The 26,589-nt window shown below is 39.0% G+C and overlaps 2 protein-coding genes across 6 annotated transcripts in view; both read right to left on the reverse strand.

The window, feature by feature from the left end:
- The window catches only part of LOC115791952 (maternal B9.15 protein-like), a 3,873-nt gene extending 195 nt beyond the window's left edge, over positions 1-3,678 (reverse strand). The window contains 7 exon segments of the mRNA XM_030746260.1: positions 1-171; positions 447-723; positions 1,177-1,314; positions 3,093-3,307; positions 3,310-3,381; positions 3,384-3,537; positions 3,626-3,678. The exon segment at positions 1-171 is cut by the window's left edge and continues 195 nt beyond it. Of these exon segments, the coding sequence (XP_030602120.1) occupies positions 1-171; positions 447-723; positions 1,177-1,314; positions 3,093-3,307; positions 3,310-3,381; positions 3,384-3,537; positions 3,626-3,678 (1,080 nt within the window).
- A 3,312-nt stretch (positions 3,679-6,990) lies between these two features.
- On the reverse strand, positions 6,991-26,359 carry slc25a14 (solute carrier family 25 member 14). 5 transcript variants are annotated; one of them, XM_030747039.1, is made up of 9 exons: positions 26,314-26,359; positions 25,551-25,655; positions 24,268-24,406; positions 21,490-21,584; positions 13,393-13,478; positions 12,825-12,920; positions 12,373-12,497; positions 12,072-12,285; positions 6,991-11,115 (listed from the first exon to the last, which is right to left on the reverse strand). In XM_030747039.1, the coding sequence occupies exons 2-9, from the start codon at positions 25,612-25,614 to the stop codon at positions 11,074-11,076; spliced, it is 861 nt and encodes a 286-aa protein (XP_030602899.1). In that variant the 5' UTR covers positions 25,615-25,655; positions 26,314-26,359; the 3' UTR covers positions 6,991-11,073. The 5 variants fall into 5 exon arrangements, with proteins under 5 accessions (XP_030602899.1, XP_030602901.1, XP_030602900.1 ...); XM_030747041.1 differs by having other exon boundaries at positions 25,551-25,652; positions 26,314-26,357; XM_030747040.1 differs by having other exon boundaries at positions 26,208-26,335.
- Between the last annotated feature and the right edge of the window lie 230 nt (positions 26,360-26,589).

Here is a 26,589-nt window from a genome sequence, read left to right on the forward strand (position 1 = left end):
AGGCCCCGTGAAGGTGAATGTGGCTCGATAAGATCTGAAGCCTTTCTGACTTGGGAACTGGGAAGGAGGACCTCCAGGAGGGGGAATATGAGGCAGGAACACATCTCCAAGAAAAGCCTTCCGCTTCTCCCTCAGCCAGGTCTGAGGAGCACCTGGAGAGAACTCGCTGAACTGAGGACAGGAACACAGTCATTAGTAAAACACACTTGAGAGAAATATTCAAGTTATTTAATGCTTTGCACAGCTCTGGCTTTAAAATTTAAATATAAAATTAAACAAAAATCAGCCTGTGCTCATGAAGATTGATCAGCTTTTATGAAGCCTATTTTCCAGTTATCACCATGTTGATGAGCTTCTAGAGAACTAAAATGTTCAGATATAAAAAAATAAAATCAGTGGACAAGCTTGGGAAATTAAGATAACTGTCCTTCATGTATTCAACCTACCCTGTAAACACTGTTGGGGTTGCTGACTGTCGGGATGGTTTTGGGTTCCCCGTTTGTGGGTGGGATTGGAGCAGGGCAGAGAGTTGAAAGACTGCAGCTGCTCGTGCTCATGCTGCTGTCTCCAACCCCCTCTTCCTCCTCATCTGAGGAGCTTCCTGATGGGACCTCAAGACTTGCACGCTCCACGGCTTCATGGATGCGGCGGGACAATTCCCCATCACCACGCTGGCAGCGGTCCACCACCAAGACGCAGAATGGACTGCTGTGTTCACCGTACCTGCAAAGAGGCAAAAGCAACCTAGAGAAATGTGGCCAGGAAATTCAAATTATGACATCAGGGGGTCAATGTATGTACAAGTCATCTTCATGAGCCAGAAGGTCCAGTCTGGTTGCTCCTGGTGGTTTAGGAGGAATTCAAACAAAAACGATCAAGTTTGAGAGTCAGCATCCTAATTATCACTTGTTAGCTCTAGCTTCAACATAAAGACATTGTCAACTAACCTTATGTCACCATCTTGTTTGAGCCATGAAGAAATGAATGTTGAAATATGTCAAAACAATTTATTGGCAATTGTTAAGTCTTGTCCCAATTAACTATAGAGGCCCCAAAAATTCCTGACCTGTAGCTTCAGGTAGGCCCAGTATTATGAAATGAGTCGAGTCAATTTCCAACAATTATCAATAAAGCTATGACACAGGGACACCCATGACAAGGAAGAGTAACACAGACCTGCAGGACACCTCTCCAGGGTCAACCCAAACCGTCAGCTCCTGGGGCAGGCCCAGGTCCTCGTACCTCACGCTGCTCCGCTCGCAGGCCTGCTGCAGCAACGGGTCCTGCAGCCGAACGCGGTTCATACGCAGACACCTGAAATCCAACAGGCAGCGCAACAAGTATTTTAACTGGTGTTGCCATTTCACATAGTTGCTATCAAGTAAAGATGCAGTTAAAATTGATGAGGGAAAAAAAAAAGAAAAAAAAAAAAAAAAAGAAGTGGCTGAGCCCAGTTTGAAGTATGTTCATAGGCAGATCCCACCAGCACAGTGGGTTATTCATTTATTTATTTTTTTAAATTGTACAAAAGAAAAAAAACAAAAAACAAAAACAAGTTGAAGATCTCACTTTCATGAATCTTAAATTGCAAAAAACAGACTAGAAGCTACAAGCTCCCACTCAAGGTGCTCAGGAACTTTTACACCTGCACCATCGAGAGCATCGTGCGTGGGAGCATCACCACCTGGATGGGAAACTGCACCAAGCAGGACTTCATGGCTCTAAAAAGGGTGGTTCGTTCAGCTGAACAGACCATCAGAAACACCCTCCCCAACCTGCAGGACATTTACACCAAGCAGTGCAGGCTGAGGGCCATGAAGATCCTAAAACAGCCCAGCCACCCCGGACACTCTCTTCTCCCTGCTCCCATCAGGCCGGCGTTACCGCTGCCTGAGGACTAAGACTGAAAGGTTGAAGAAGAGTTTTTACCCACAAGCCATCCGTCTGCTCAACTCTGAGCCCTAACTGGACTATTATTGCACAATGTAAATATTATAATTTATAATCTATAATTCCACGTAAAAGTGTGTGTAGTGTATAGTATATAGAGTATAGTGTGAATTACTTATTTTTATTCTTATTTATATGTGTGTATATATGGTTGCAGGTACAAAATACATTTCACTGTGCATTGTACTGTGTATAACTGTGCATGTGACAAATAAACACTCTTATCTTATCTCTAGAAAACAATTGAAACATCTTTTATAAAATGCCAAAATACCAGGTGTGTCTGGAAAATACAGACTCAAATTCTGGCCATTCTAAAGATATAGATGTGCAGCAGACAGATTTCCTGATGCTCTAACCAATCATGGGTGGCAAGTGCCTACAGTGTGGGGTGTTAAATTTTTAAAACATAAGCCCCAATTTATTTTACATCAATTACTAAAAAAAAAAAAAAAAAGCAACTGGACTTGTTTCTTTCCTAACAGAAGCCTTTCAGATGAGGTAAAACATTCTAAAGAGACTTAAAGTCCAGCTGCTGTTTTTTTTGTTTTTTAAAGCTCCATACTACCACAACCTGAAAGACCGAGAACCTACACACAGATTTACACTGACTCGAGGATTGTCATACTGAAAATATCAGAAGAGTGCTTCCAACTTCTGTTTTTTTGTTGTTTAAGGTCAAAAGAGCTCGCATACAAGAAAGAGTTAATACTAAGTTAAAGAGTTAGTACCGGCAAAGAGTGGTTTCATAATTTTTGTTGCATTTCTGGAGGCAGTGAAAGCTGCGTAACTGTTTTCAAAGCTTGGGATACTCATTTTACAGATTCTGTTAATGCTACCTAGCTGCAACATTTAAAGTGATACACAGTAAGTAATTATGTGCCAATATAATTTACCTTAAGCAGTCAATATTTTGATGGAAAAACTTACAATTCAGCACTGGGACCTCAGCTTAAGCAGAGTAAATATAATTTGACACTTTGCAAAATAGTTATTCAATACAAGACAGTTCTCAGACTCCAGTGCAGCCACCTTTCATGTTATACATCTACATAAACCAACAGGGACGTGCTGGAGCCTGAATACTCAATCCATTTTATTTTTTCAATTAAATATTCTGCCTTCAAAAATGGACTACTGACCTGTAGGCCTGACCCCTGGTGGGTGCACTTGGGTGCCAGTGGTTCTTGTAGTTCTCAAACAGAAGGGAGGTGAGAACAGCAGCAAAGCGTTCCCTGCTCTCATTGTTCAGACAGCCGTATCGCTTCACCAGCCGAGCCACAAAAAATACAGCAGCAGCAATTTCCTCCTTCATGGTGACTCACGTGCCAAGCACAGAAAACTCAAACTTGTATTTCTAAAAAAAAAAAAACTCTTCAGATAATAAAACACATGTAGGGGGGATCCTACTATTATACAAAACAAAAATAAAACTACCAAAACAATGTGGAAACCAGACAACTCAAGCAAACATATTTGCTGCTGAAGCTCAACAGTGAACTCAGCTTGGTTTGTAAAGCTGCTTCATCAAAGATAACAAAACACAAACATATCCGCTTCCATATAAACTTGCAAATGAAGCAGCAGCTCTTTCAGTGGTGAAACCTCACTGAAATCTAATTCTAAAAGAGCCCCTCCTCTCTTAGTTTCTCTTGGTTTAATAAAATCAGTTCACCTGTGTGACGAGCTGGCACAGCTGATGCTGATCCACTTAATGACTCCTCTCATGGTTAAAATGTAAACAATGGCCTGTCTGCACTATTTCACTGTTAAAATGTCCCAAGTCATCCTATAATGACTGCATTGTATGCGTGTTCGTATGCTGATTATCTCCTCTTAGATGAGTGGACCAATCTTGATGAAACTTTGCATAAACATTGTCTAGGGCACTGATTGCCAACACTTATGTGGCATATTAAAATATTTTATACAAATTATGTAATTTGCTATATAAATAAAGCTGTAAATTGAGCACCGAATGGAGTGTCATAGTATAGAATGGACTCTCAGATTAGAATGGTGTGCCACAATTTAATCTATCATAGCATATCATACTACAAACATACATACATGATTGCATGTATGTTTGTATGTTCCCTAGCGTGGGGGGGTTGCTAATTTGATAAAATATGTGAACAGTTTTATGCAACAAAAATAAAGGTATTCACTAAATTTGTTCTTAGAACCGTAGCAGAGGAAATATTAAAAACTCAGTTCATCAGCACACAAGGAGAGAGCCACATTTCTAATGATGATGCAAGGTTTTAGAAATTATCACTTGCTAATTCTTTTACTCCCTTTGAGTCAAAATCAGTTTGTTTTTAAATGTATATGGTGTGGTGCAGTGGTTAGCGCTGCTGTCTCACAGCAAGAGGGTTCTCAGGTCTTTTGCTGTTGAGTTGGGATGTTCTACACCTGCATGGGTTCTCCATAGTTAACCCGGGCTTCCTCCCACAATCCAGAGACATGCGTGGTAGGTTAATTGGTGATTCTAGATTGGCTGTAGTTATAAATCGCAGGTGTCAAAATCAAAAGCATATGGCTATTATTAATGGTCTGCTAGTAAATAGCGCTCCCACCACTCATACTACAATTCCCACTATGCACTGCAACAGTTGCTGCGCAGCTCAAGACATGTGTACTAACCCGTTTTCCCGCATTTCCAACGACACATTGATCAGTGGTCAGCGGATAAAAACATCGGTCAGCGCTTTTCACAGTGACATTTGAGCTAGTCTGACGCGGCAAAATGGCCAAACGAAAAGTGGACATCAGCAGGTCTCCGGGTGAAAAGTGGCTGTGCGACATAATGAAGCACCTTAATGCGTTAAACCTGCAGCTAGAGTACTGACAGGGACTAGAAAGAGAGAGCAGATTTCTCACATATTGGCTTCTCTTCATTGGCTCATAGTATCGTATCACCCCAGTAGAGCACTTCACTCTCAGACTGCTGGCTTACTTGTGGTTCCTAGGATACTTAAGAGTAGAATGGGAGGCAGAGCCTTCAGCTTTCAGGCCCCTCTTCTGTGGAACCAGCTTCCAGCTTTGATTCAGGAGACAGACACCCTCTCTATTTTTAAGATTAGGATGACTGTTGGGTTTTCTCTATAATTATTGTAGGTAAATTATTGTAAAGTGCCTTCATGCGCCTGTTTGTTGTGAGTTGGTGCTGTAGAAATAAAATTGAATTTAAAAGGCTGAAACAGTAATGCATCCTAAAAAAAATAATAATCAACTTTAAAACTCCAGCATTAATAACGGTTAAGTTCAGGGGACAATGAAATGGTATGAAGGGGGCCCCAAATCAAATCTTGCTCAGGGCCCCTTCAAAGCTTGGGCCCCTCTGCTGTAGATGAAGACAGCAGCAGGGACAGGGAGAGGAGCAGCCAGAGATGCAGGCTTTGGAAACCGAGGGACAGAGTGAGCGGGAAAGTGTAGTTCGTAAGCAGGTAGTAATGTTAGGATAATACAGGGACTTTGAGGCGATGGAGGTAACGTTAGCTCTATTACATGAGAATGATGAGCAATGGAGATTGATTAGTATCAATATTTATTGGTATTTGCATACTTCCCAAAATCTGGCAGCCACAGCACCTTAATCTGATAAAATGGCAAATGGTCAAGGCTGAGAAGTGTTGGATGAGCAGCAAGTGTCCATTTTAGGCTACATCATAGCATCTTAGATATTTAGGTTAAAGGTGTGTCGAAAGGCTGCACAGTAGTTTGAATTTGTAGCCTCTGTGCTGGTTAAACAGGTTTTATAAAGCACTAAAAGCAAAATAACAGATTAAAAAAAAGAAAGCTAGATAAGTAAAAGCTTTGCAATTTAAGCAGGACAGATGTTGCCTCTGGAAAACAGGCATGTGCTGAAAGGAAGCACTGAATACATGTGTTTAAACCCTCAAAATTTCCACCACAAGTTTCAAATTGAGCTTTAATGACTTCCTCATCTGGTTACTGATCTTTACAAAAAGGTTGACTTGTTTCAGCTGTTGTTAAAGGTGCAAAAAAACAACAACAAAAATGTGACTTTTTCAGCTGATCCTGCAGGTACGTGAATATACTCCAAGTCTGAAGCGTATGTATCTGATTATGCCAAAAGAGGGAGACATACACTTTTATTTGGCAGAAGTGAGCAAAATGTTGCTCTAAGCAGGCCTGGAACAAATGATTTTCATAAATCGATTAATCTTCCAACTATCCCATTAACAAGGGAATCTCTATGTTTTCAAAGTTTCAACAGGACAGCTGATCTACTTCAAACATACGGTTTATTTTTCATATCTAAGGATTTTCTGTAGTCAGTCTATGTGTGTGTTTCACTTACCTATCCCCTACAGTTGCTCATCCAATCCTTGAACCTTGACAGATTTATCACCGGGGACCCGAGTAAGTGCCATGGTTCTGTGTACTTCTGTTGGTGTTTTAATCTTTTCCCTGTTGCTGGTGGTTTAATACCTGTTTCTATATGTTGTCATTATAATCTAAGAATTTGACGACGACTGAAAATAACGTCCATCTGTAAAAGGAGATCTTTGTATGTGTGCAAGGATGGATGGATGGATAAACCTCTGCCACGCTCCACCATTATGTCCTCTTAACTTGAGCGGTGTCCACAGCAGGGTCTCTAATCGTCATGTAGAGACATTATGTACTGAAGTTAATGAAACATTCAGGGTCTTCACAATTTTACATTAAGGAACATTAAACTGAAACTGTTTCAGTTTGTAGACCAGTTTGGGTTTTTTTTTTTTTTGCAGATTGGTGAACCTCTGCCTCTTTAAGATGCTCTTTTTTAATGATCAATCATATTACTGAGTGTTCAAGTTAAGAAAATTTGAGCTTTACATTCATAAATGAAAAACACTTTTTTTTACATATACATACATTTTAAGTCTTAGCAGTACTGTATTATTAATGTGAGCACTGCAACTTAACAAATGACATTTACTAATAGCAGCTACTTTTCAAACTTCCATTTTTTATTCATCATAAATATTAAAATCCAGGACATGGATTTTACCAACTGAATGAACAAACAATATACAAAAATACAGAAAATTAAAAATCACAGCATATATTTTATTATGAGTGAACAGTGAATTTATATAAAGCCAATCCCACTCTGTCAAAAAAAAAAAAAAAAATTACTCTCTACTTAAAACCTCCAGCGTAGAAATTTATTAAGTGAACAAGAAAGTCTTTAGACAGCAATGATAAAAGCTGAGCACACACCAAAGTGCAAATGATCAGAGGGAGTGAAGAAAACAGTTACAAAATATCAGGATATTCCTTCTGCTTTTGTACTGTAAAGGAAGGTGAGAATTTTTCAGTTATAAAGTTCCACTATTAACATTTTTTTAAACAGCAGAATGATGAAAACTTTAATATCTCAACTTAGTAGGACACAGAGCATTCCTTTTTGTAGACGGTGCCTTACTTTTGATGATGCGTTTCCATAAAGTATAACTCAACAACCAAAGCAATACGGTAACTGTCCAGAGAAAATCATTTCCCTTCAGACTGTCATGATCGCAGATGCCCAAAAATCAAACTAAATTAATGGCCGGTGCCGTGTAACAGTTTTTACTTTTGTTAATGTGATACAAAGAAAGGTAAAAGTAGATAACAGGGACCACGTGCCTGAAGGGAAAGTGACCTTTTAGACTTAAAGAGAAAACAAAAGAAATGTTGTTAAAAACAAACAAACAACAACAAAAAAAACATGGCACACACACCGGTGGGAAAAATTACAAGGCCCCAAAAATGTGAAGTGTTGATGCGGTCCACCCATGGCACGTTAACAGTTCAAATAAAAACATACATACAAATAAATAAGAAATGTCTTGACTTCAGGTTAACTGAAGAGAGTCACATAAATAGACAAATCCATAGACTGTCATATTGAGATGATTAGAAATGTTAGCTTAAAACAAAACTATCAAACCCGATGCCGCCAAATTTTGTGAAATAACTCTACAATCAGGGTTCCAAATACTGGACAGTCAGAAAAGACTTTGGATGTTTAAAAGCTGATCTTTTCACATAACATTAAAAGTGGATCTCATTTCCAGCTCCACAATACTGGGCCTTTGTTCAGCCCCTCAGTTCATCATATCTGAAGCAAACCTTCTAATTGGCTGCCCCTCACAAACAGCAGGTAGGTGAGTTTTCTGTGATCACAGTTGCAGCTGTGCCTCTATGATGAACATATTTGGGATATCCACTCTCATACAGATCCAAAAGTGAAGAAAAAAATTATATATCTGAAACTTAAAGTGTTCAGAGCGATCTGTGTCACTGATGTTTAATAGCCTCCAACATTTGAACTGTAGACATAACAAAAAAGCAGAAAGTGAATTAACCCCACTGTGATGTCACATACATTCGTCGTGAAAACGTGAAATATGAACATTAGTGCATGAATGTCAGTCATCACTCCTGGTTTTACAGCACATTAAAAGAGGAAAATAAGAAAATATGTTCTGTAATTTGAATGAGATAATGTGAAAAACATCCTTATGTAGCTGCATTCCCACCTGACATCTCACTTCAACCTGACTCCTTAACTCAGAGTGTGCAGACATAAAACTGAAACACAAAAATATGGACTCTCACTGCCGTGATGAGACATCAGAACAGGAAGAACAGAGTCACAGAATATCATCGTTAACAGGCGATCTATGTAAAGCGTAAGGCTGTTACCACCACAACTCTCCCAGGTCTCTGTGAAAACCTATTTTAAAGTGGCCTCTGAAAGCAGCACTTTACACTAGAAAATAACAAAATGAAGTATACTCAGAAATAAAACCAACATTTCTCAAGTCTTTTTAAGTGTGGCATTGACAGATTACAAACTGTGGAACAAAAACTGGGGGGAAAAAAAAAATGCCTAATGTTACAGCAGTTTGGGGAGAAGTAAAATTGACCAGCATCTCCTTGGGAAACACATTATTCTCTAATAGTGACTTTAATAAAAAATATGCACAGGACAACAGCATTTAGATCGGAAGACTGCGTCTGTTTTATTTAGGATTGTAACGTCAGGATCAATGAAGGATAAAATCAGTCAGTCCTGTGCCCCAAAGTTCAGTTTGACACGGTTCCCTGCTCTGCTTGAAGAGGCAGGCCCAGGCCCAAGCACACAACTTAACTGCTTCTTTAACAGCTGCCTTCATGAAAATTGCGTTAAGTAGTCCTTCTGAAACTGCTCCAATTAAACTACAAGATGCATAAAATCATGAACATAACTGTGCTACGCAAGAGTGCTGCCCAAAGTGTGCGTGCTTGAAAGAGAGCTCGAGCGAGTGTGAAAGAGATGTGGATACAAATGAAGTGTAGATAGTTACAGTTAAGAACATCGTGAGTGCAGGATGTAGAGGAATGGGGAGGGGGCGAGCTTGGGTGGGATACAAGGCCACTGTAGCTAGTGTGAGTACGCCCTAAAAACAAACATTTCTGCAGCTACAATGATTCATGTCAGTACCAACGGCCACTATATGTGTCTTTTAATCAAAAGCAGAGGAAGCAGGCTGAAGCAGTTAGAGGAAGAAATGGATTCACAAAATCCAATCATGTTTCTTAGCACTTGAGAGAAAGATGGCACACCAACATAGATGAATATGACCAATGTGGAGCGCGGCTGGTTCACAAAATGTTACTCAAATATAACCCAGCACTGCAGAGCAGGAAACAGCGTGCAGTGCTGTTTAAGGATTTTGATATAGTAAGCCAAAAAAACTGCACCTGGGATGACAAACATTTGACCAACCCCAGGACACAAAATGAGAAGAGAGAAAAAAAAAAAAACTTAAATAAATCAAACTTAAACAACCAATTAAAAATAAATTAACCATGCATTTAGTCTGTTTTACATGTGGTGGAGCTCAGAGAATGTGATTTACACATGCTGTCACTGGTCATCTATATTACCTACAGTGACTTCCTGCAAGGACTGAAAGGAAGTGTGTGTGTGTGTGTGTGTGTGTGTGTGTGTGTGTGTGTGTGTGTGTGTGTGTGTGTTGGGGGGTGGGGGGGTGAATGCAATTTGGCACAACTGAGGTTAAAAGAGGAAAGATAAGGCAGTGTATGTACATGAACATGCCTCGGGTAAAATACATCCAGCTCTGTGTGCGAATGTGTCTGTACAGCCATTTACACTATGTACTGATTGTTCTCTTATTAGTGTGGCACCAAGGTCACAACTGATTACCTCCTGGTATTGATTCAGATACAATGTGAACAGAACTGAAAGAACAAACAAAAGAAACCTCTTTATTAAGGACTGGCTGCTTGGAAACAGGTGTTACTTAAAAATTAAAATGATAAAAATAAGAGAGCTAATGTGTGCCTTGACTCTACACAGGCTTTGGTTCAGATTTCTGACTGTAAAACCAAAACCAACAGAAGCCAACTCATTTAAAGAAACATCATCTCTTTGTTTCAGTGTCAGCTTTGTTTTACCTTCATCTCTCAGTACTGTGACTACCTGCAACAGTCACTTTGTCATGTGTACCACTCATCCGTGCTATTCCTCACTAATCAGCAGTTAAATTATGAGATATTTCCCCAGCAAACTTCCCCTGAAACTAAGCTTTCTACACTTCACCCTTTCCCCTCCTAACTCTATAAACTATGTTTTCCAGCTGCGTGTAGGAATCCTGAGCAAATAATTAGAAATTGTCCACTCTGTCTTCTGTGAAAGCCCGGGTTTAAAAATCCACTCGTGCAATCGACACTAGACTCTGTGTTCCTCACAGCTAAACAACAACAACAACAAAAAAAAAAGACACTGTCCTCTAAGCTTGCACTCTTTTGCTAAAACCATGCATTTAGCTGCCCGAGGAGTGTAAAACAGTAAGAGTAATCATTTAACACAGCAGTCTTTAAAACTTTATGAGAACCAAAACAATAAAAATAAATAAATAAATAAACTTAAAAAAAAAGAAAAAAAAAGGACAAAAAGAGCAGGGATACTGTGATACTGTGCCGTATCACTGATACTGGTTCAAAGGAAGTGTGAATGTAGTCATGCCAAATCTCCTGGTGCTGCCGCGCTCATGCCCCACTTATCTCTGACAGTCCAACAGACCCGTACAGTCCCACTGCTGGCTCTTTTTTTTTTTAAAACGGGAGCTTCTTCAGCTGCTCAAAGGTGATGAAGAACTGAGAAGTAAGTTAAGGAAACACAGAACTGCTCAGTGGACTCTCACAGGTGCAGGAAAAAAATATTTCAATGCATTTACATTGCAAAAAAAAAAAAAATGGCATTCAAATTGCAGCAATAAAAACACAGAGTATAGTTACCAGCACTATGATGGTTCAAGGGTAGGCCAAACAAACTGAGCATTTCCACAGCGCTGCGTCCACAGCACTGGCATATAAACTGCCTGATGTGAAACATCTGTACACTGCATTACTGTGCAAATGTCACTTTTTATTTTGCTTCCAAGGAGCCAGACTTTTGTAATTATTTAAAAAGGTAAAGTCAGTCATTTTTTGAGGTTATTTTATAGAAAAAAGTATGTTGTACTCATAAATATAGTCATAATACAGTGTGTAATTACATCTTCCAACAAATTGATAGAAGTGAAACTGCCAGTTTTGGAAGCCCCCTTGTTGCCCTACCATCTTGAATACAGTGGGAGACATGGACATCGCCGTTCTGCCTAATCACATTTTATCGATGTGGCTAGAGAGAGGCCACATATATAGTAATGCCAAAGTCATCAAAGAAGAGAACTTGTAGGCATCCGCGTGCCATGGAAGCAAATTTAGTGACTGCACCTTCAGACTCAAGATATAAAGATCATACCTTAATTTCCTTCAGGATCAATTAAGTATCTATCTATTCTGTTTTATCATCTGAGAAGGGGTCTCCTTCACCAAAGAAGTGAAAATGCGAAGGAAAGACAACGCCACCACAGCGGGATAAAACGAAAGTAAATATTAGCACAGTCGTCTTTCCCCAGATGGAAGGAGTTGCAGAGAGAGAAAGATTTTAAAACAACTGAGAGTCTGAAAAACGTCATTTTGTTCCTTTAAACATGGTGTTTCTCCTACAGCATTTTCTAAGAGCTGGAAATGATTTAAAGTCAGTTTCTTGTGTTTTTAAAGGATACAATGATGTTCCAAGGACCCAATCGTAGCCAGTTAGGCCAAAATCCCTTGTAGAGAGCAAAGAAGCCCTCATTCTTCCACGTCTGCATTAGTCCATCCAGTGTTCCTTTGTAAATAGGGTTTCCAGACAAGACCCGCTGGTTCATCATTCGAGTCCGGACCACGTCCACAGGATTGGAGGCCAGTGCCCCCGCCAAGCCACACGCAAAACTTGAACTGTATAAAGACACAGAATGCAGTTAATAAACAAAAGCTGTTGCTGCTGCACAGTTAGGACAAACTTTAGGAATAAAAAGAACTTACATGAAATGCGCTAAAATGGTATCTCCCATGAGGCCTGAGCGAAGGAGGTGCTTTTTTGTTATGTCATAGACGGGAAGTTCCACTCCGACAACAATAGCTGCTCGCTGTGCTGTGGGGATGACACCCTGAGGAAGTGGAGGATAAAGAAAATGAATCAGACCATAACACTCTTACAGTGCAACTCAGTGGACAGAAAGAAGAAACAAACAGCAAACCCATTTTCACAATTCTAAAAAGTTAATGCAGCATTTTTGTAAAACTCCCTTGAATTACAGAAAGTCCGCACTTCAATCAAATCTTGATTTTCTAATTTAAAATCCACTGTGGTGGTGTACAGAGACAAAATTACAAAAATTAAAAAATCTGTCACTGTCCAAAACATACAGACCCAACTGTAAGTTTTATAGCTAAACCCACTTTGACGTAGCTATACAGAGACACCCAGAACTCACTCTCCACAGCCCCCTGGTACCCTCTGTCTGGTAGATGTTAATGAAGTTTGACATCATGCTGCCTTGGAGCAGGCTGCCCTGCGCCTGCATTCTGATCTGAAATATAAAAAGCAACTGTTAGACTTCTGGTTTATAGATTAGGCTTTAAAAAAGGATCAGTAAATGGACTGGTTCTTATATAGCGCTTTTCTACTCAAGCCCTCAAAGTGCTTTATACAAAAACAATCATTTGCCCATTCATACGAGCAATTTTTGCTACAACTAAGTGCTTTCTAGCTAACATTCTAATGAACACAGCGTAGAGCAACTTGGGGTTCAGTATCTTGCCCACAGATACTCTGGCATGCAGACTCAAACCACCAACTTTCCAATCAGTAGGTGACCTGCTCTCCCTCCTACAGCCACCCCAGTCAATGGCTGTTATCAAAAAGTTACTGGACTGCTGTTTCTGAGCACATCTGAGCATTTTGTGGGATCAGCGTCACTGCTGATTAATAAAGCAGTGATTTGAAATTGACAGCACACAAATTACATTATCCTAGGGCTTATGGCCAGCGTTAGAGATCACCTTGAGAACATCTGTAGGGTTGGCCAAAGAAGAGGACAGTACTCCAGACACGACGCCACAGAAGACGTTGATGACCATCGTCTCATCTGTCACAAAGAAACACAAAATGAATCTACACAGAGCCAAAAGCAACCACCAAACACACAAATGCAACGTTATTAAGATTTTCCTATAATTAACTATGTACCGATGCCTAAAGGGTTACTTCTAGAGATGTGCCGTTTTAATACACTACTGCACCTTCTTTGGGTCCAAACGGTAATCTAATGATTTAGAACAACAACTAAGACAGTCCAGTTCAACTATTATTGTGTCTTCATAATATCAATGTCTGTGATTTACAGAAAAGAAAGTGTTAATTTTGTGAAGAGCATATCAATCATTGGTATTATTGTTGTAAATATAAATACAAATTTTAATACAAACTAACTGAAGAGCTGCTTTTTGACATAATTTTAGGGTGTCCTTTTAACTGAAAATTGTTTTGGCACCTTGTACCTTACATCAATTAACCCTGCCAGATGATCGCCGAAGCACAATGACATAAAAACCAACAGATTAAAGAATCAAGCTTTTGAAAATGTCTTACATCTACGAATCATCTACAGTTTTGTTTTAAATTATCAAAACATTTTTTATGGTACAACTGAACAAAGATTTTTCTAAATATATTTTAAAAATAAAGTATGCTCTGGCCCAAAGATGTGAATTGTAGTGTGTTAAAATTGACAACTCAAGAGTAGAGCCCAGCCGACATGTCGCATCTCAGATATTTTGGCATAAATGTAAATGTTGACTGATACTTTTTTTATTCCTATTAGGCTCAAGGTAATTTATATGTTTACACTGTTTCTGGATTGCGTTAGGAGTTTGCTTGTAGTCCAATAGTACTAGCCAGTAAAGTTTAAGCACGTGTTGGATGCAGGCAGATAAATAATCTTTACTGAGAATAAGAGACACAATGAACCTGTGGAACCTGTGCAGACTCTTTGTTGTATTTGTTTCTTTACTTGTTATATTTGATGTAATTTCTGCTGCACTCTTGGCTGTCTGTCTTGAAAAGAAGATTTTAAATCTCAATGAAATAAAGGATCTATACAAGACCATCAGCAACTGTCTGGAGATGAGTAAGTTTTTTAAAATTTATCCGCATTACTAAAAAACTAGAGTGTACAAAACATGAAGTCTTGGCCTGGATCTCTGCAAACTACACCAAAAGCCCTAAAATACAAAATCCATCAAAAACCTAAGTCAAAACAAGAGTTCTTTTATGGCTAAAAATAAGCCTTTGAGGGTGATTATGAACATAAGACCAACTGGTCCTCATACAGTTAAAGCATTACGTTTGTTACCTGAGTTTTACCTGACTTAACGGAAGGCAATGCATTTTCCTTGTTTTGGGGCCATTTCTAAAATTAAAACTGTTTTCTAAGCCTGAGTAAATTAAACCTCCCTTCCAAAAAAAAAAAAACAACAAAAAAACCCCAAAAACAAACAAATAAAAACCAAAAAAAAAGTAATTAAAAAAACAGTTTGGTGATTTTTGGTAGTTGGCAAAAATATTTAAATAAAAAAGTACCCTGAACAGCCAAAATGTAAGCTAAATGAAGTATACAGCATGGCTGAGCATATGTTGTGTAGTCAAGCAATGCCCTCTTAGCAAGTTGTTAACTAGCCTGTAAAATATAATTCTAGTAAGTGATAACTTATCTAACCTCAGAGTATTGTGTATAAACAGTAGCAAATGAAATACCAATATTGGAATTATTTAAACTCCCTAAAAATCGTTACTAGCCTTAAAAGAAAAAAAAAAGAAAAAAAAATCTATTATCGGTCAGACTCTGGTTAAGAGACATGTCTGATTAAAATGAAGTGCCACTTGTTTCAAGCAAAGCTACAATTTTAGGACAGAAGTCAGAAAGGTTAAAAGTATGTTAAAGACAGCAAATTATTTCTTGAAAGTACAGTTTCCTAGTCAGAGCCACTGTTGCCAACTTAGTGACGTTGTCGCTAGATTTAGCGGCTTTTCAGACCCTTCTAGAGACTTTTTTCCAAAAAGCAACTAGGGACTTTATCCAGTGACGTCGGCGACTTTCGGAAACCTGAAATCCTCCGCTATCGTCGTGTTTTGTGTAGATACAGCCTTCGTACTGCGTACGTTCGTACACTTTGGCATTGCCCGAGACCCCCAAGAGTACCTGGCTGTTGGTTTGTACCGTAAGTCACGTGACCTTAATAGCGTAAGTGGGCCCGTTCGTGTCATCGTGATGCAGCCGGTGGATACAACGCCGCATTGAGCGGGTGGGCCTGTTGCTGTGATACGTCAGTGCATCTGTTTATGGATTTACTGAACTGGATAAAATCATTCAGCCTGTTTACATGTTTTGTTATCTGCACAGAGTACTAGATGTACAGGAGTATTTTATTTATACCTTTTGGGAAGAAAAAAATATCAAGATATATTTTGTATATCACCATTCAGGTAAAAAAAATCATTTATTATTTATTATTTTTGGTCCATATTCCCCAGCCCTAGTAGTTCAAAACATATTTAGGGTGTTTTTTCTTCACTTTTTGTCTCTCCAAAGATGTTATTCCTCTCTCCTACAGCCTTGATTGCAACTACATGCAAATAACCAATAATGCAAATTAGGTGATGACATCATATAGAAACGTCTAGCGACTTTTAGGACAGCCAATAGCTACTTTCCTTACTGAGGAGTTGGCAACAGTGCTCAGAGCTCCTTAAAGCACATAGTACATTAATCAAACAGTGTGTGTGTGTGTGTGTGTGGGAGTAATCATTGTAGCTAATTTAGGTTATCTGTACATAATTTCTCATATTTGCTCTAATCTACATGGAACACCACTCAGATGGAGGAAATAATGTTCATCTTCTTCTCATTACATGTCAGTCTCCACCCATTTGGAACACCAAGCAGATTAAAACAATGAGAATTATTTTAAATTATGTACAAGAAAATGCACATCGTGCACACTGGGTTATAAGAAATGGAAAGCATTGTTAGCAAGTGGCTGACCTCATTAGTAGTAACCCAGTGTAGTGTCTACACTGGATCCAAAAGAAGAAGGATAAGACAAAATTAAACAGAATGGATTGAGTTTAGAACAATATTTACAGTAATCCTCGGTCAATCTGACCAACAGTTAGTGTGGCGGTCCTTGCGCCGCTCTTTTTTGGGGGCAGAGGAAGAGGCGTTCGATCCCACCACAACCACAGGGCAAACCCAAGCCTGTATCAAAACAAGCATTCAAAACACAGTGGCACCATCGAAGGACAGAGCATGCAGATTGGCAATACAAAAATCAACAGAAACCAAAACCCAAAAAAGATTAAAAAAATAAATAAATGAGTGTTTGGTGTGTTGGCAAAATATGCACACATGTAAAAAGTGACACCCCCCCCCCCCCCCCCCCCCACACACACACACACAAAAATCAGTTTCCTTCCCTGCTCTTTGATCCACCCCCTTTTCTCCTTAGATTTAGAAGCACTGTACATTAAATCCATAGACACATGGTCACTGAAAAAATTTGAGATTTGCCCTGATTCACTGGTGCTAACACATTCAAAAAAGAAAAAAGGATGCTGAGTGCAGTAAAAGCAATGACTGTGTCACTTCTTTGGACAGAAATGTACACATTTCCCTATAATTTGTAGTCATTAAACAACCAAAGGTTTAAATAAGATAAGTGCAAGTACAAGCTATCCCAGCAAGCCAAAAGCTCAGGCTTTCAACTGCCTTAAGTGCTCTCACGCACACAGCTCTCTGTAAGGCATTTCCCAGCTTTTTACATATATGAAGTATATTTATTTCAGCTCTGGATGAAAGCACAGAAACCCCAACCACCTGTGTTTCAAACCATCTGTTTGGGAAAGGCAGCCAATCAGAAGAAAGCTGACTTGAAGGGAAGAGAGTATGTTTCAGAAAAAAATGAGCTGCGCCAATCATGCGAGTCCAAACATATAAATGCAAAGCCTATTTGGGTCCCAAAAGACACCAGTTTACTTTTCTGTCAATAAAAATTTATGCAACTTTGTGCTGTACACACTATATATATATATGGAAAAAGCATATCAGAGTTGCCCTATGACTCATTCTTTCATAGTTTCCTGCCCTTTCTGTCACCATTCATCTTTCTGTCCCTTCCTTCCTTTCTGGAAGCACTTTGCCTGTTGTTTAGCTTGCAAATTAGTGCTGGCGGGTTAACACACTCACTTCCACATGAGTCAACAGGTGTTGTGTCGTTGCTTTAATTTATATATATATATATATATATATTAAAAAAAAATCTATTCAGTGGAAATGTGCTGGTAAAAAGAAACATAACCATACCAACGTAATCCGGGTAAAATTTTGGGATCTTAGTGTGACTATTTTTTTTACCAATTCAGATTTTGGTTTTTAACAGACAAAAAAGAACATCCAGTTAACTAATCTGAACTTTATTCATTCTCAGAGGCAAATCAGCATATATAAGCCACGTACAACCATGTACAACAAAATATAACCCCTTTTCCTCCACTGTAACCCAAACAAGTGACAACAAAACACCCAATATGCAAGCACAGTGTCCAAATCCAAACAAGGAAGAGAAGATTCGCAAGGGGTTTGTCCTACTTTATGCAAATAAATAAATAAATTTTAATAAAAGTATTCATTGCAAATAGAAAGAAAAATAATGAGGAAATCTCAGCATGAGAAATGAAAAAGGAAGCAGAAGGCAAGAGAAGCATGGTCACACTCAATCAGTTTTTGGTTCACCTGCCATGGAGATTTTTACAGTTATGAAACTGCACCAACAAAAGGCCAAAAGCATTTTAGAAACTGAATTTAGACATGTGACTAATTAGTATTAGCTTGCTAATGTTAAACACTAAATGCAGTGGCTGCTTGCTAATTGAATGAATTAGGACTTCTGCCTCAGGTCTTTGCAGGTAACCGGAAATCAGCTCTGAAGTCTACGTGGTAATCACAACCCTTGTAGATGAGTAGTTATATTTCTCGACAGGTGCACGCAAGGTTATGTCGTTTGTTACAGTGTAGGGTTCAGAGGGATTTCCAGTTACGTACGTAGGATGCGTACCGAGACCGATGCAGAACTCTAAGGCCCCGTTTACACGGCAGCGTTTACAGTGGAAACAGTGTCGTTTTGATGTTGTTTTGGCCTCCGGTTTACATGGAAACGTTTCAGAAACGACCTCCATTTACACAAAGTGCTACAAATGGTGAAAACGATGTAGTTCCCATTGCCAGGCCACAAGTTGGCGATTTTTTTTTTTTTTTTTTTACGGGCAAGGCTCGTTTACGCAACACGCGCATACGTGGAAGGACTCAGTGGGATGCGCGGCAAAGATCTGTTTATTGCATCTAGGATTAAATGGCTTAAAACATTTATGCTGCAACAAATTTCAGTGTGGTTCCATATTCCAAATTCTATCTTTAAGCAACTTGGAGGAATTTAATTTCTCGTAAATTGTGAGTTTGAGATTAGCAAAATCCCAGTTATCTAACTTCCACAAACAAACTCTCCACTTCTGGAAAATGATATTTCAACATAACTTTTCACCTCATGGATCCATTTTATGGAATAATAGGGCAATTACTGTTGGTAGGAAATCATTGTTTAGGAAAGACTGGTACAACAAAGTTGTTATCTTTGTAAAAAGTACGCTAGATTGTTATGGAGAGCCAATAGACTACTTATCTTTTGTTAGGAAATTTAATCTTCATTGCTATTATAAAGATTTGAAAAGGTGTGTAAAGCGATCCCTTTAGCGTTGATTCGATTAATCCAAAATGTTATTAGGTATTCAAAAGTGACTTTCTCGATGCCCACATTGAAAGTAAAAGACTGTAACTTAGTTAACTTTAAATGTAATAAGGTTATTAATGATGGTATAAGACAAAAGATTTATTTTGATTATAATAGAGGTTCCTTCAAGATGCATCCTAAGGCAAATGATAAAACCAGGATTTTTGCTCATTCCAAGTTTGTTAAATGGCCTATAGCCCCCTAAAGTGAAAGAAACCCATTTTAAAGTCATTAATAAAATATATCCTGTATCTATGTTTCTTGAAAGAAAATTTAAATTGGATGTTGATTTATGTGTTTTTTTGTAAATCACCAGATTAATCTGTAGAACATTTGGGAACTGAGTTTTTGGGAACTGGGTTAATCTCAAACTTAATGTTCCTTCATTCGATGTTGATACCATTTTATTTTATGTGGATAACTTAAATCCAGCTTTCTCTGATGCTATAAATATAATTGTTCTTTTAGGTAAATATCACATTCACTGCAATAAGTGTAAGGGTAATAAGCCCTCCTTTTCCTGTTTCATGAACGAATTTAAATTATATTATTCATCATTATGTAAGATTAAAATATGGAAAACTGTGAGAATCATCTCGCAACAGATAGCTAAAAGTCTGTATTTGTATGGTTCTGTTCCTCAGTTTTATTATTCATTTCCTTATTATTGCATGCCCCCTAGCTTGTTATCCCCCACAAAAGTATGTATTCTAAAGTTGTTTTTATACTGTTATTGTATTGTGTGGAACTTCGTTTAATAAAAGGTTAAAAAAAAAAAAAAAAAAAAAAAGATCTGTTCATTATTTACAAATTGGCCAATGTGTGAACATTTGTGTGGACTGACGACGAGGCTGGACTGCTGCTGCACGCAACGCTAAATTATGAAACTGCAAAAACACAGGAAAATATTGACTGGGAATCGTGCCACTCGAAGTGCGCAGATATCGAAGTTAAAGTTTAAGTTAAGTTCAAAGCAGAAGAAGCACTCGTGAATCTGCCATTGCGATTGTTGTTCATCTATTAGCACGTGCAGAAAACTGTGGCGGTCGCAACCATAGTGCGCATGTGCGAGTGCCCCTGTTTCCAAAAAGCATCGTTATCATCTGTTTACACAGAGACGGAGGCCGGAGTGTTTCAGAAACGCTCCACTCTGGAGGCCGGACTGTGTGGGGTGCTAATTGCAGTGACAGAGCAGGTCCGCTAGACAGCAAATCGGTGAAATTCTCAGCCTGGCACAAGGTGGCCTCAGCATGGCACAGTGACAGGCAATCAACCGCTAGTTAGAACCCTATGTTGTTGTGGAGGGCCACGCCAATAAGCTGAACTCAGTTCTGCCATATAAAGAGATAAAAATACTGAGCAGAACTGAGTTCAGCTTATTGGGGTGGCCCTCCACAACAGTCCCATTGTTTTGTATTTTTGATTTTTATATCTTTTTGAGTTTAATTTTTCATTTCAGTTAAGCTTCAGTTCATTTCCAGGGTTGGTTTACTCTTGTTTATTTTTTATAATTTGAAAATGTTTAGGTTAGAATAAAATTAAGGACATTTCCTGTATTTTTAATTTTAGTTTTATAAGTTCACAAAATTGTTTCAGTTAGTACCCCCGCCCAGTCTAGTTTTTATGTTTATTAAACTTAACTAAAATGTATTATCTAGTTCTTCACTTCACATGGTAATGGAGAGAAATATATATTACTTTGAAGAGCAGCATCAGTTAAGCAGCTAAAATGCAAATTTAAGAAAATGACCTTAAGTCAGAGCCCTGCGACAGGCTGGTGACCTGTACAGGGTGCACCCTGTGTATCACCCTATGACAGCTGTGATAGCCCCACCCGACACTGAAAAGGATAAGTGGAAGAAAATGGCTGGATGGGTGGACCTTAAGTCAGTACAGTTTTTGTTATCCAAGCTGGCTCTAAAAACATGTGCTCATTGTGATCCTACAAGGGTTTTGGCTTTCAAATGCATGTTACAGGAGACTGCGTCCATCTCCAGACGACTTGAGGTGGAAATGTGAGTCTAAATTTTATGCTGTCTCAAACTACCTACATGGTTGGCCAGCTATCTAGCTTAGTTGGTTAGAGTAAATGTGAGAATATTATCAAGTTTTCAGCTGATTCCATATAAATAATTAACCAAATCCTGTGAATTAAAGATTGTCTCTTTCACAACAGGCAGGCAAGTAAACTTAGACTTTATAAAGAAAATCAGAAAGCCACAAAGACAGGATATTAGAGGTAGAAACTGTGACACCCACCTTCTGGCCGACTGACAAATAGCCTCTTCAGAGAGTTGTAGGTTCCTATCTTGATTGTGCCATAAGAGGCTTGTCTCAAAAGAGCCGGGGAAATCCTGTGAGGTGAGGTTAAAAAAAAAGAAAGAAAGTTTGGTACACGTCAGTTGCCAAAGAGTGTTAATCATTTACCTACTTGTGTGGCTTATAATGCAAATCAATACCACTTCAGTCTTATTGATGATTGTGAAATCTAAGCTATTGTATGTTATACAAAAAGAGGATTTTAGAAACTGTGCACTAAAAAACACCTGAATACTCTCTAAAAGACAAAGAGGTTGTTTTTATCCTGTTTCTTTTCCCACTGGGCTGAATTCAGCTCAGCCGTCCACAAAGCGTAGCTGCTCTGTGGGCAGTGAACATTATGGCATACTGTATACCACAGCAAGGCTCCAGACTCATTTTTTTCACCTCCAAATCAGTAAATGTAAGATTATTCCCTGGGTCTTTTGATGATCGAATAGTCAGTGGGTTTCTTGTCATGAAAAGGATGTCCTGGTTCATTGTAAAATCTTGGAGGTGACGTCCATTTACTGACAATTACAAACAGAAAAGAAAACCCTCAATCAGCTCCTCTCCTACAGGAGGACAGCACCAAAGGGAAGATAATGAGCGTGGAGCTAAGAGCAGGCAGAAGTGAATGTTTCCCACATCTTACACTCCCCCCCTTTGCTTTTCTTAGATTGCACATCCTTAACTTGTTCCTCAGTTTCACCCACGAGAGATGTAAGCAGAGGAGTGGAGGCAACTGGCATTTAACAAAATGAGAACATCCCTGCCTCTGCATCTCAGTTAAAGATGACATGTGGCACAGCTTCATCATAAATTGGTTTATTACAGCTCAACTACAGCTGTATGCTATGATCTCAAAAGTAATAGTGCTCATAACATGTTTTCTATTCAGGGCTACTGTTAATTAAATTCACAACAGGGTGCAACATAACCAAATATCTTACTTTTTAAAAAAAATCATGCACACAAGCAGAAAGACTGATTACGTAGTTCCCCTCTTAACTGAAACATCATATTAATACAAAGGATTGGCTCTTTGAAGACGCCTCATGTGTGAAGTGTCAATTTTATATGTTCAAGGTAAAAAATATGATGATGACAGCTTCTCTTGCATGCCTGCACTCTACTTTGTCCTCCAGACTTTTAGAATTGAGACATCTTTCAACATGGTGGCCCAAGATTGATTTCAAGCTCACTGGCAGGAGGACTGAACACAGAAGAGACATGGAGAAATGAGAAATACTCTTGGGTATATCATTTATTCACTTAAAGCTAAGTTGCTACCCAGCTAGTTCCGGTTTTTCCATCTCCTGGTTTCCCTAACAGCTGGCCAGGTAGCTACAGCAATGGTTCACTGGGCTTCTTCCCTCAGATGGACTCCCGCTGCCCTGCCCTGGACTGCCATTGTCAAAGGCAGCCCTTGTTCTGAACAGAACCTGCAGCAGATGGAGAGCTGGTTCATGTGTCGCTGGGCTGAGCACACCAAAGTTTCAGAACAGAACACGGATTATGCCCACCAGCTCCAGTCCAAGACGGTGGAGTTAGAGTTCATCCACAGGATGAAAGAGTTTATTTTTCTGTTCAGTTATTTATGGTCACAAAGTACTTGACAAATATTTGCAGAGGAGAAATTTATTAATGGTATTATTCAATAGCTCATTCAAGAAACTGTGTGGTGCTTTTCACTTTGCATATGAACATGAACACAGAGCTGCCTGATTATATAGTCACAATTATTTTGGTCGGTATTGAGAAAACAATTATTTAACATGATCACAGTCTTTTTAATGAAGAATAAAGAAACTTGTGTTTTTAAATTAAGTAATTTCCTTAAACTTTAATTATACTTTGAGAAACAAAAACTAAACAAATAAATGTGAGCTAAACTAAACCTGCAGCAGCCTGGCACGGACAGCATTGGGACTTACGGAGGGGCAAAAGGAAAGGAAAGGGATGTGGCTGAAGGCCAGAAGAGAAAATTAGTTCAAAGTAGAAGCAGCACAAATATGGTGGAAGCTGAAATGGGAATTAAAATTTAATCTATTGCACAACCCTGTGTGAATCTGTGGGAAACATTGACTGTGGTAAGTTTATTTCAGACCGGTTAACAGTGCATTCATATTTACTGAAGGCCAGCGGTCTACTCTATCCTGACCAAAACAACCTGCTGACCCCGCTCAAACCGTTCGTGACCTGAGCCCCTTATCCACCCCCCTTACACCGAGTATCATGAAGCTAAAATAGAACACCAAACAGCTTTAACAGAGCAGCCAGCAGAGGCTTGCCCATAAAACATATCACAAGCAGCAAGAAGTAAGTAGACTTATTTGCACAGTGAGAAATGAAAGCGCTCTCTCCCCTAGGAACAGTAAGTCACCTGGGATTATATGCATACTGTCAGCAAATAAAAGTTAGCAGGGCTGAAATTCTAAGGAAATCTTTTTTCAAATAACTCCCTTAAACTTAAAGTGGAGTCCCATTTTTTCTGTTCTTCAAATGGCCAAAAAAATTATAGGAAAATGCTGAGACATCTTTTAGGTAAGCTAGCAGACTCTGAACCTTTACTAAACATAGTGCATAGTCACCCATTAAAGGCTCACTTGACATCTTAAGCAAAGGCAGGAGTTTTTAATTTGATTAACTAATTGAATATTTGTAAACTTGGCCCCCCAAAAAAGAGCATCTACTGTGACAGATCAGATGAGTGGTCTAAAAGACCGTTTTTCATACCCAGAGTAGAGCGCCCGAATGCCTTCCTCCTTCCCAATCCTGAACAGGGCATGAAACATGCCCCTGTAGCGCACCTCTGTGTACTGGGACTGACCCTGGACCTGTAGTCGGGTCTTAGTCAGGTCAATGGGAAATGTGCCTGAGAATGAAAAATAATGATAAAGAGGAATTAAAAACATACTTTCCAGGTGTACTGTGATTTATTTTAAAAAGGCTAAAGGAATACAGAAAAAATGTCAAATTTATGTGAACTTCATTTGCAGTACACCTCAGACACTTTCAGGGAGAGATCCTGTACTGAAATCAAGAGTTCTAAAAGAACAAAGATGGTGGTAAAAGCATAACTTCCAGGAGAAATTTACTTTTGGGAAAGGGAGAAAATTCCTTTAAGTGTTATTTTATCAGATTAGTCTGGTGAGTCTGTAACTGGAAAGGATGCCTCAAAATGGCTAATTATGACAAAACCCACTTACTTATTGGAGATATTAAAAAAAAAAGAGAGAGAGACAGAAACCTGTCTTTAAGTTCTTGATCTTTACTTAGATTTTAATTGAAAAAACTAACAAACAGGTTGCTGTACAATGAACTAAACGTGCCATGGCCAAGCAGAGATTTAATTTGAACTTTTATGGAGATGTAAAAGCAAAAGAAGATAAAAAGAAATGGTCTCAAAGCCAAAGGTGGAACAAAATTTTAAATTTGAACTCTACGGGCCTACTTACTCTTAAAATAATTTTGTATTATTATTATCCTCACAATCCAATTGTTGCAACATCACACAACACCGGGAATGTTTTTTTTTTCTTTATTCTAATCGTGCTTTAAAAAATAATTTTAAAAAAAGGTCTCCAAAAAGCAACAGATTATTTTTTTGTTTTTAATTTTGCCTCATGTTTTCAGTTATGAGAAATGAGTAGCTAATGAAGAATGGTTTAAATGTACTTTTGTATGTGATGATAACACCTAAGAAGAGACATAAACTGGAGCTAAGTGCGAGACTTGTATCTTCTCTCAACAACCTTACTGAACTTTGAGAATGTCATACACCTGCAGCTGCAGTATGGGGCATACAATTCGTACCAAATGGCTTTGACGTTTTTCTCAGCTACATGCATCATTTCCTTTGAAAGCCAGTGTTATCTCTGGTGCTGCATTTCCCTACGACTGCAAATTCTGGTGGTTAACTATTTGCATCCAACGCACTCTACTAGTATGCCATTAAAGCATGAGCCCCCAAAATTCACCCGATGGTCAGTGTGTGCATAGTGCGGTGCATCACGTACCGAATTCTGCGACAATCGAGGCCATCCCTCCGTAGATAAACGGTTTCCAGTTCAAGTTGGCCATCTCCGTGGCCGCGGCCGCTGCTTCCACCTGCTGCAGCCCTGCTAAAAATAGAAGCAGACCACCCAGACAGAGGTCAACGCAGTGCTGCCACCTCAGACAATACAACATGTCGACAAACATTGAGGTAAAAGGATGCTACAGATCAACGAAGCGCCGCTGCATCAGCATCCCACCATACTGCGCCGGAAAGAGACGCCCCGCAGTATCTACGCTGAGAAGAGAGCCGTCATATTTGTTGTGAAGCTACTATTGGTTGAGAGTTAAGTCAATAACGTTTTCGGAATTTTGATTGGCTGGTGTGTCGGAGGCGGGCACGAAATGTGTGACCGGCAGCAACAGTACCAGGAGAAATAAATTAAGTTATTTATATTTGTATATTTGTATTTATTGTTAATGACAGATAAATCCTGTTATGATGTACAGTTTTAATAACATAAAATGTTAATTTTAAATCGTCTTCATTACAGAGGTGACCGTCCCATCTGTTTCCAACAGATGGCTGATGCTAGGCTAACGGCTACTTCTGGAAATTACTAGCCGGTCTGTTAGCAAATTTATAAGCTGGTAACCGGTTACCGTCAAACTGAAGGTACCTGTGGGGTCGACAAAATCCGCGACCTTCTATACGATTTGGTTTCCCGTGTCTCAGAGCATAACCATGCATTGACTTTAATAAGATGCAAGCGAAAAACTTCTCACCTTCTGTTAGCTTTCCATTTCAGCTAGCGCAAACAGGATTTCCGTTAACACTTTCAAAATAAAACGCTCCTAAATGACCCGTTATTTTTTATTTTGAAAATTATATATATATATATATATATAATTTTCAAAACAAAAAAGGTCAAATCTGTGCTGGTATGCCTTCTGCAGTCTGTGGACATTATGGACAACCCCATCACCCTCTGCATGAGACCCTGGTGCACTGAGCAGTTCCTTCAGTCAGAGACTGAAACAAAGGAGTGCCTTCACAGGTCA

This window comes from Archocentrus centrarchus, chromosome 14 (genome assembly GCF_007364275.1).
Source record: "Archocentrus centrarchus isolate MPI-CPG fArcCen1 chromosome 14, fArcCen1, whole genome shotgun sequence".
In the NCBI taxonomy this organism is placed as follows: Eukaryota; Metazoa; Chordata; class Actinopteri; order Cichliformes; family Cichlidae; genus Archocentrus; species Archocentrus centrarchus.

What these genes read in the sequence shown, in the direction of transcription:
- slc25a14 (XM_030747039.1), bottom strand. Translation starts at nt 25,614, where the DNA reads ATGGCCAACTTGAACTGGAAACCGTTTATCTACGGAGGGATGGCCTCG. An exon ending in CTCGATTGTCGCAGAATTCG is followed by an intron (nt 24,407 to 25,550) that starts GTACGTGATGCA and finishes TTTCATTCTCAG; the next exon opens with GCACATTTCCCATTGACCTG. An exon ending in TGGGTCCTTGGAACATCATT is followed by an intron (nt 11,116 to 12,071) that starts GTATCCTTTAAA and finishes CTTACTTCTCAG; the next exon opens with TTCTTCATCACCTTTGAGCA.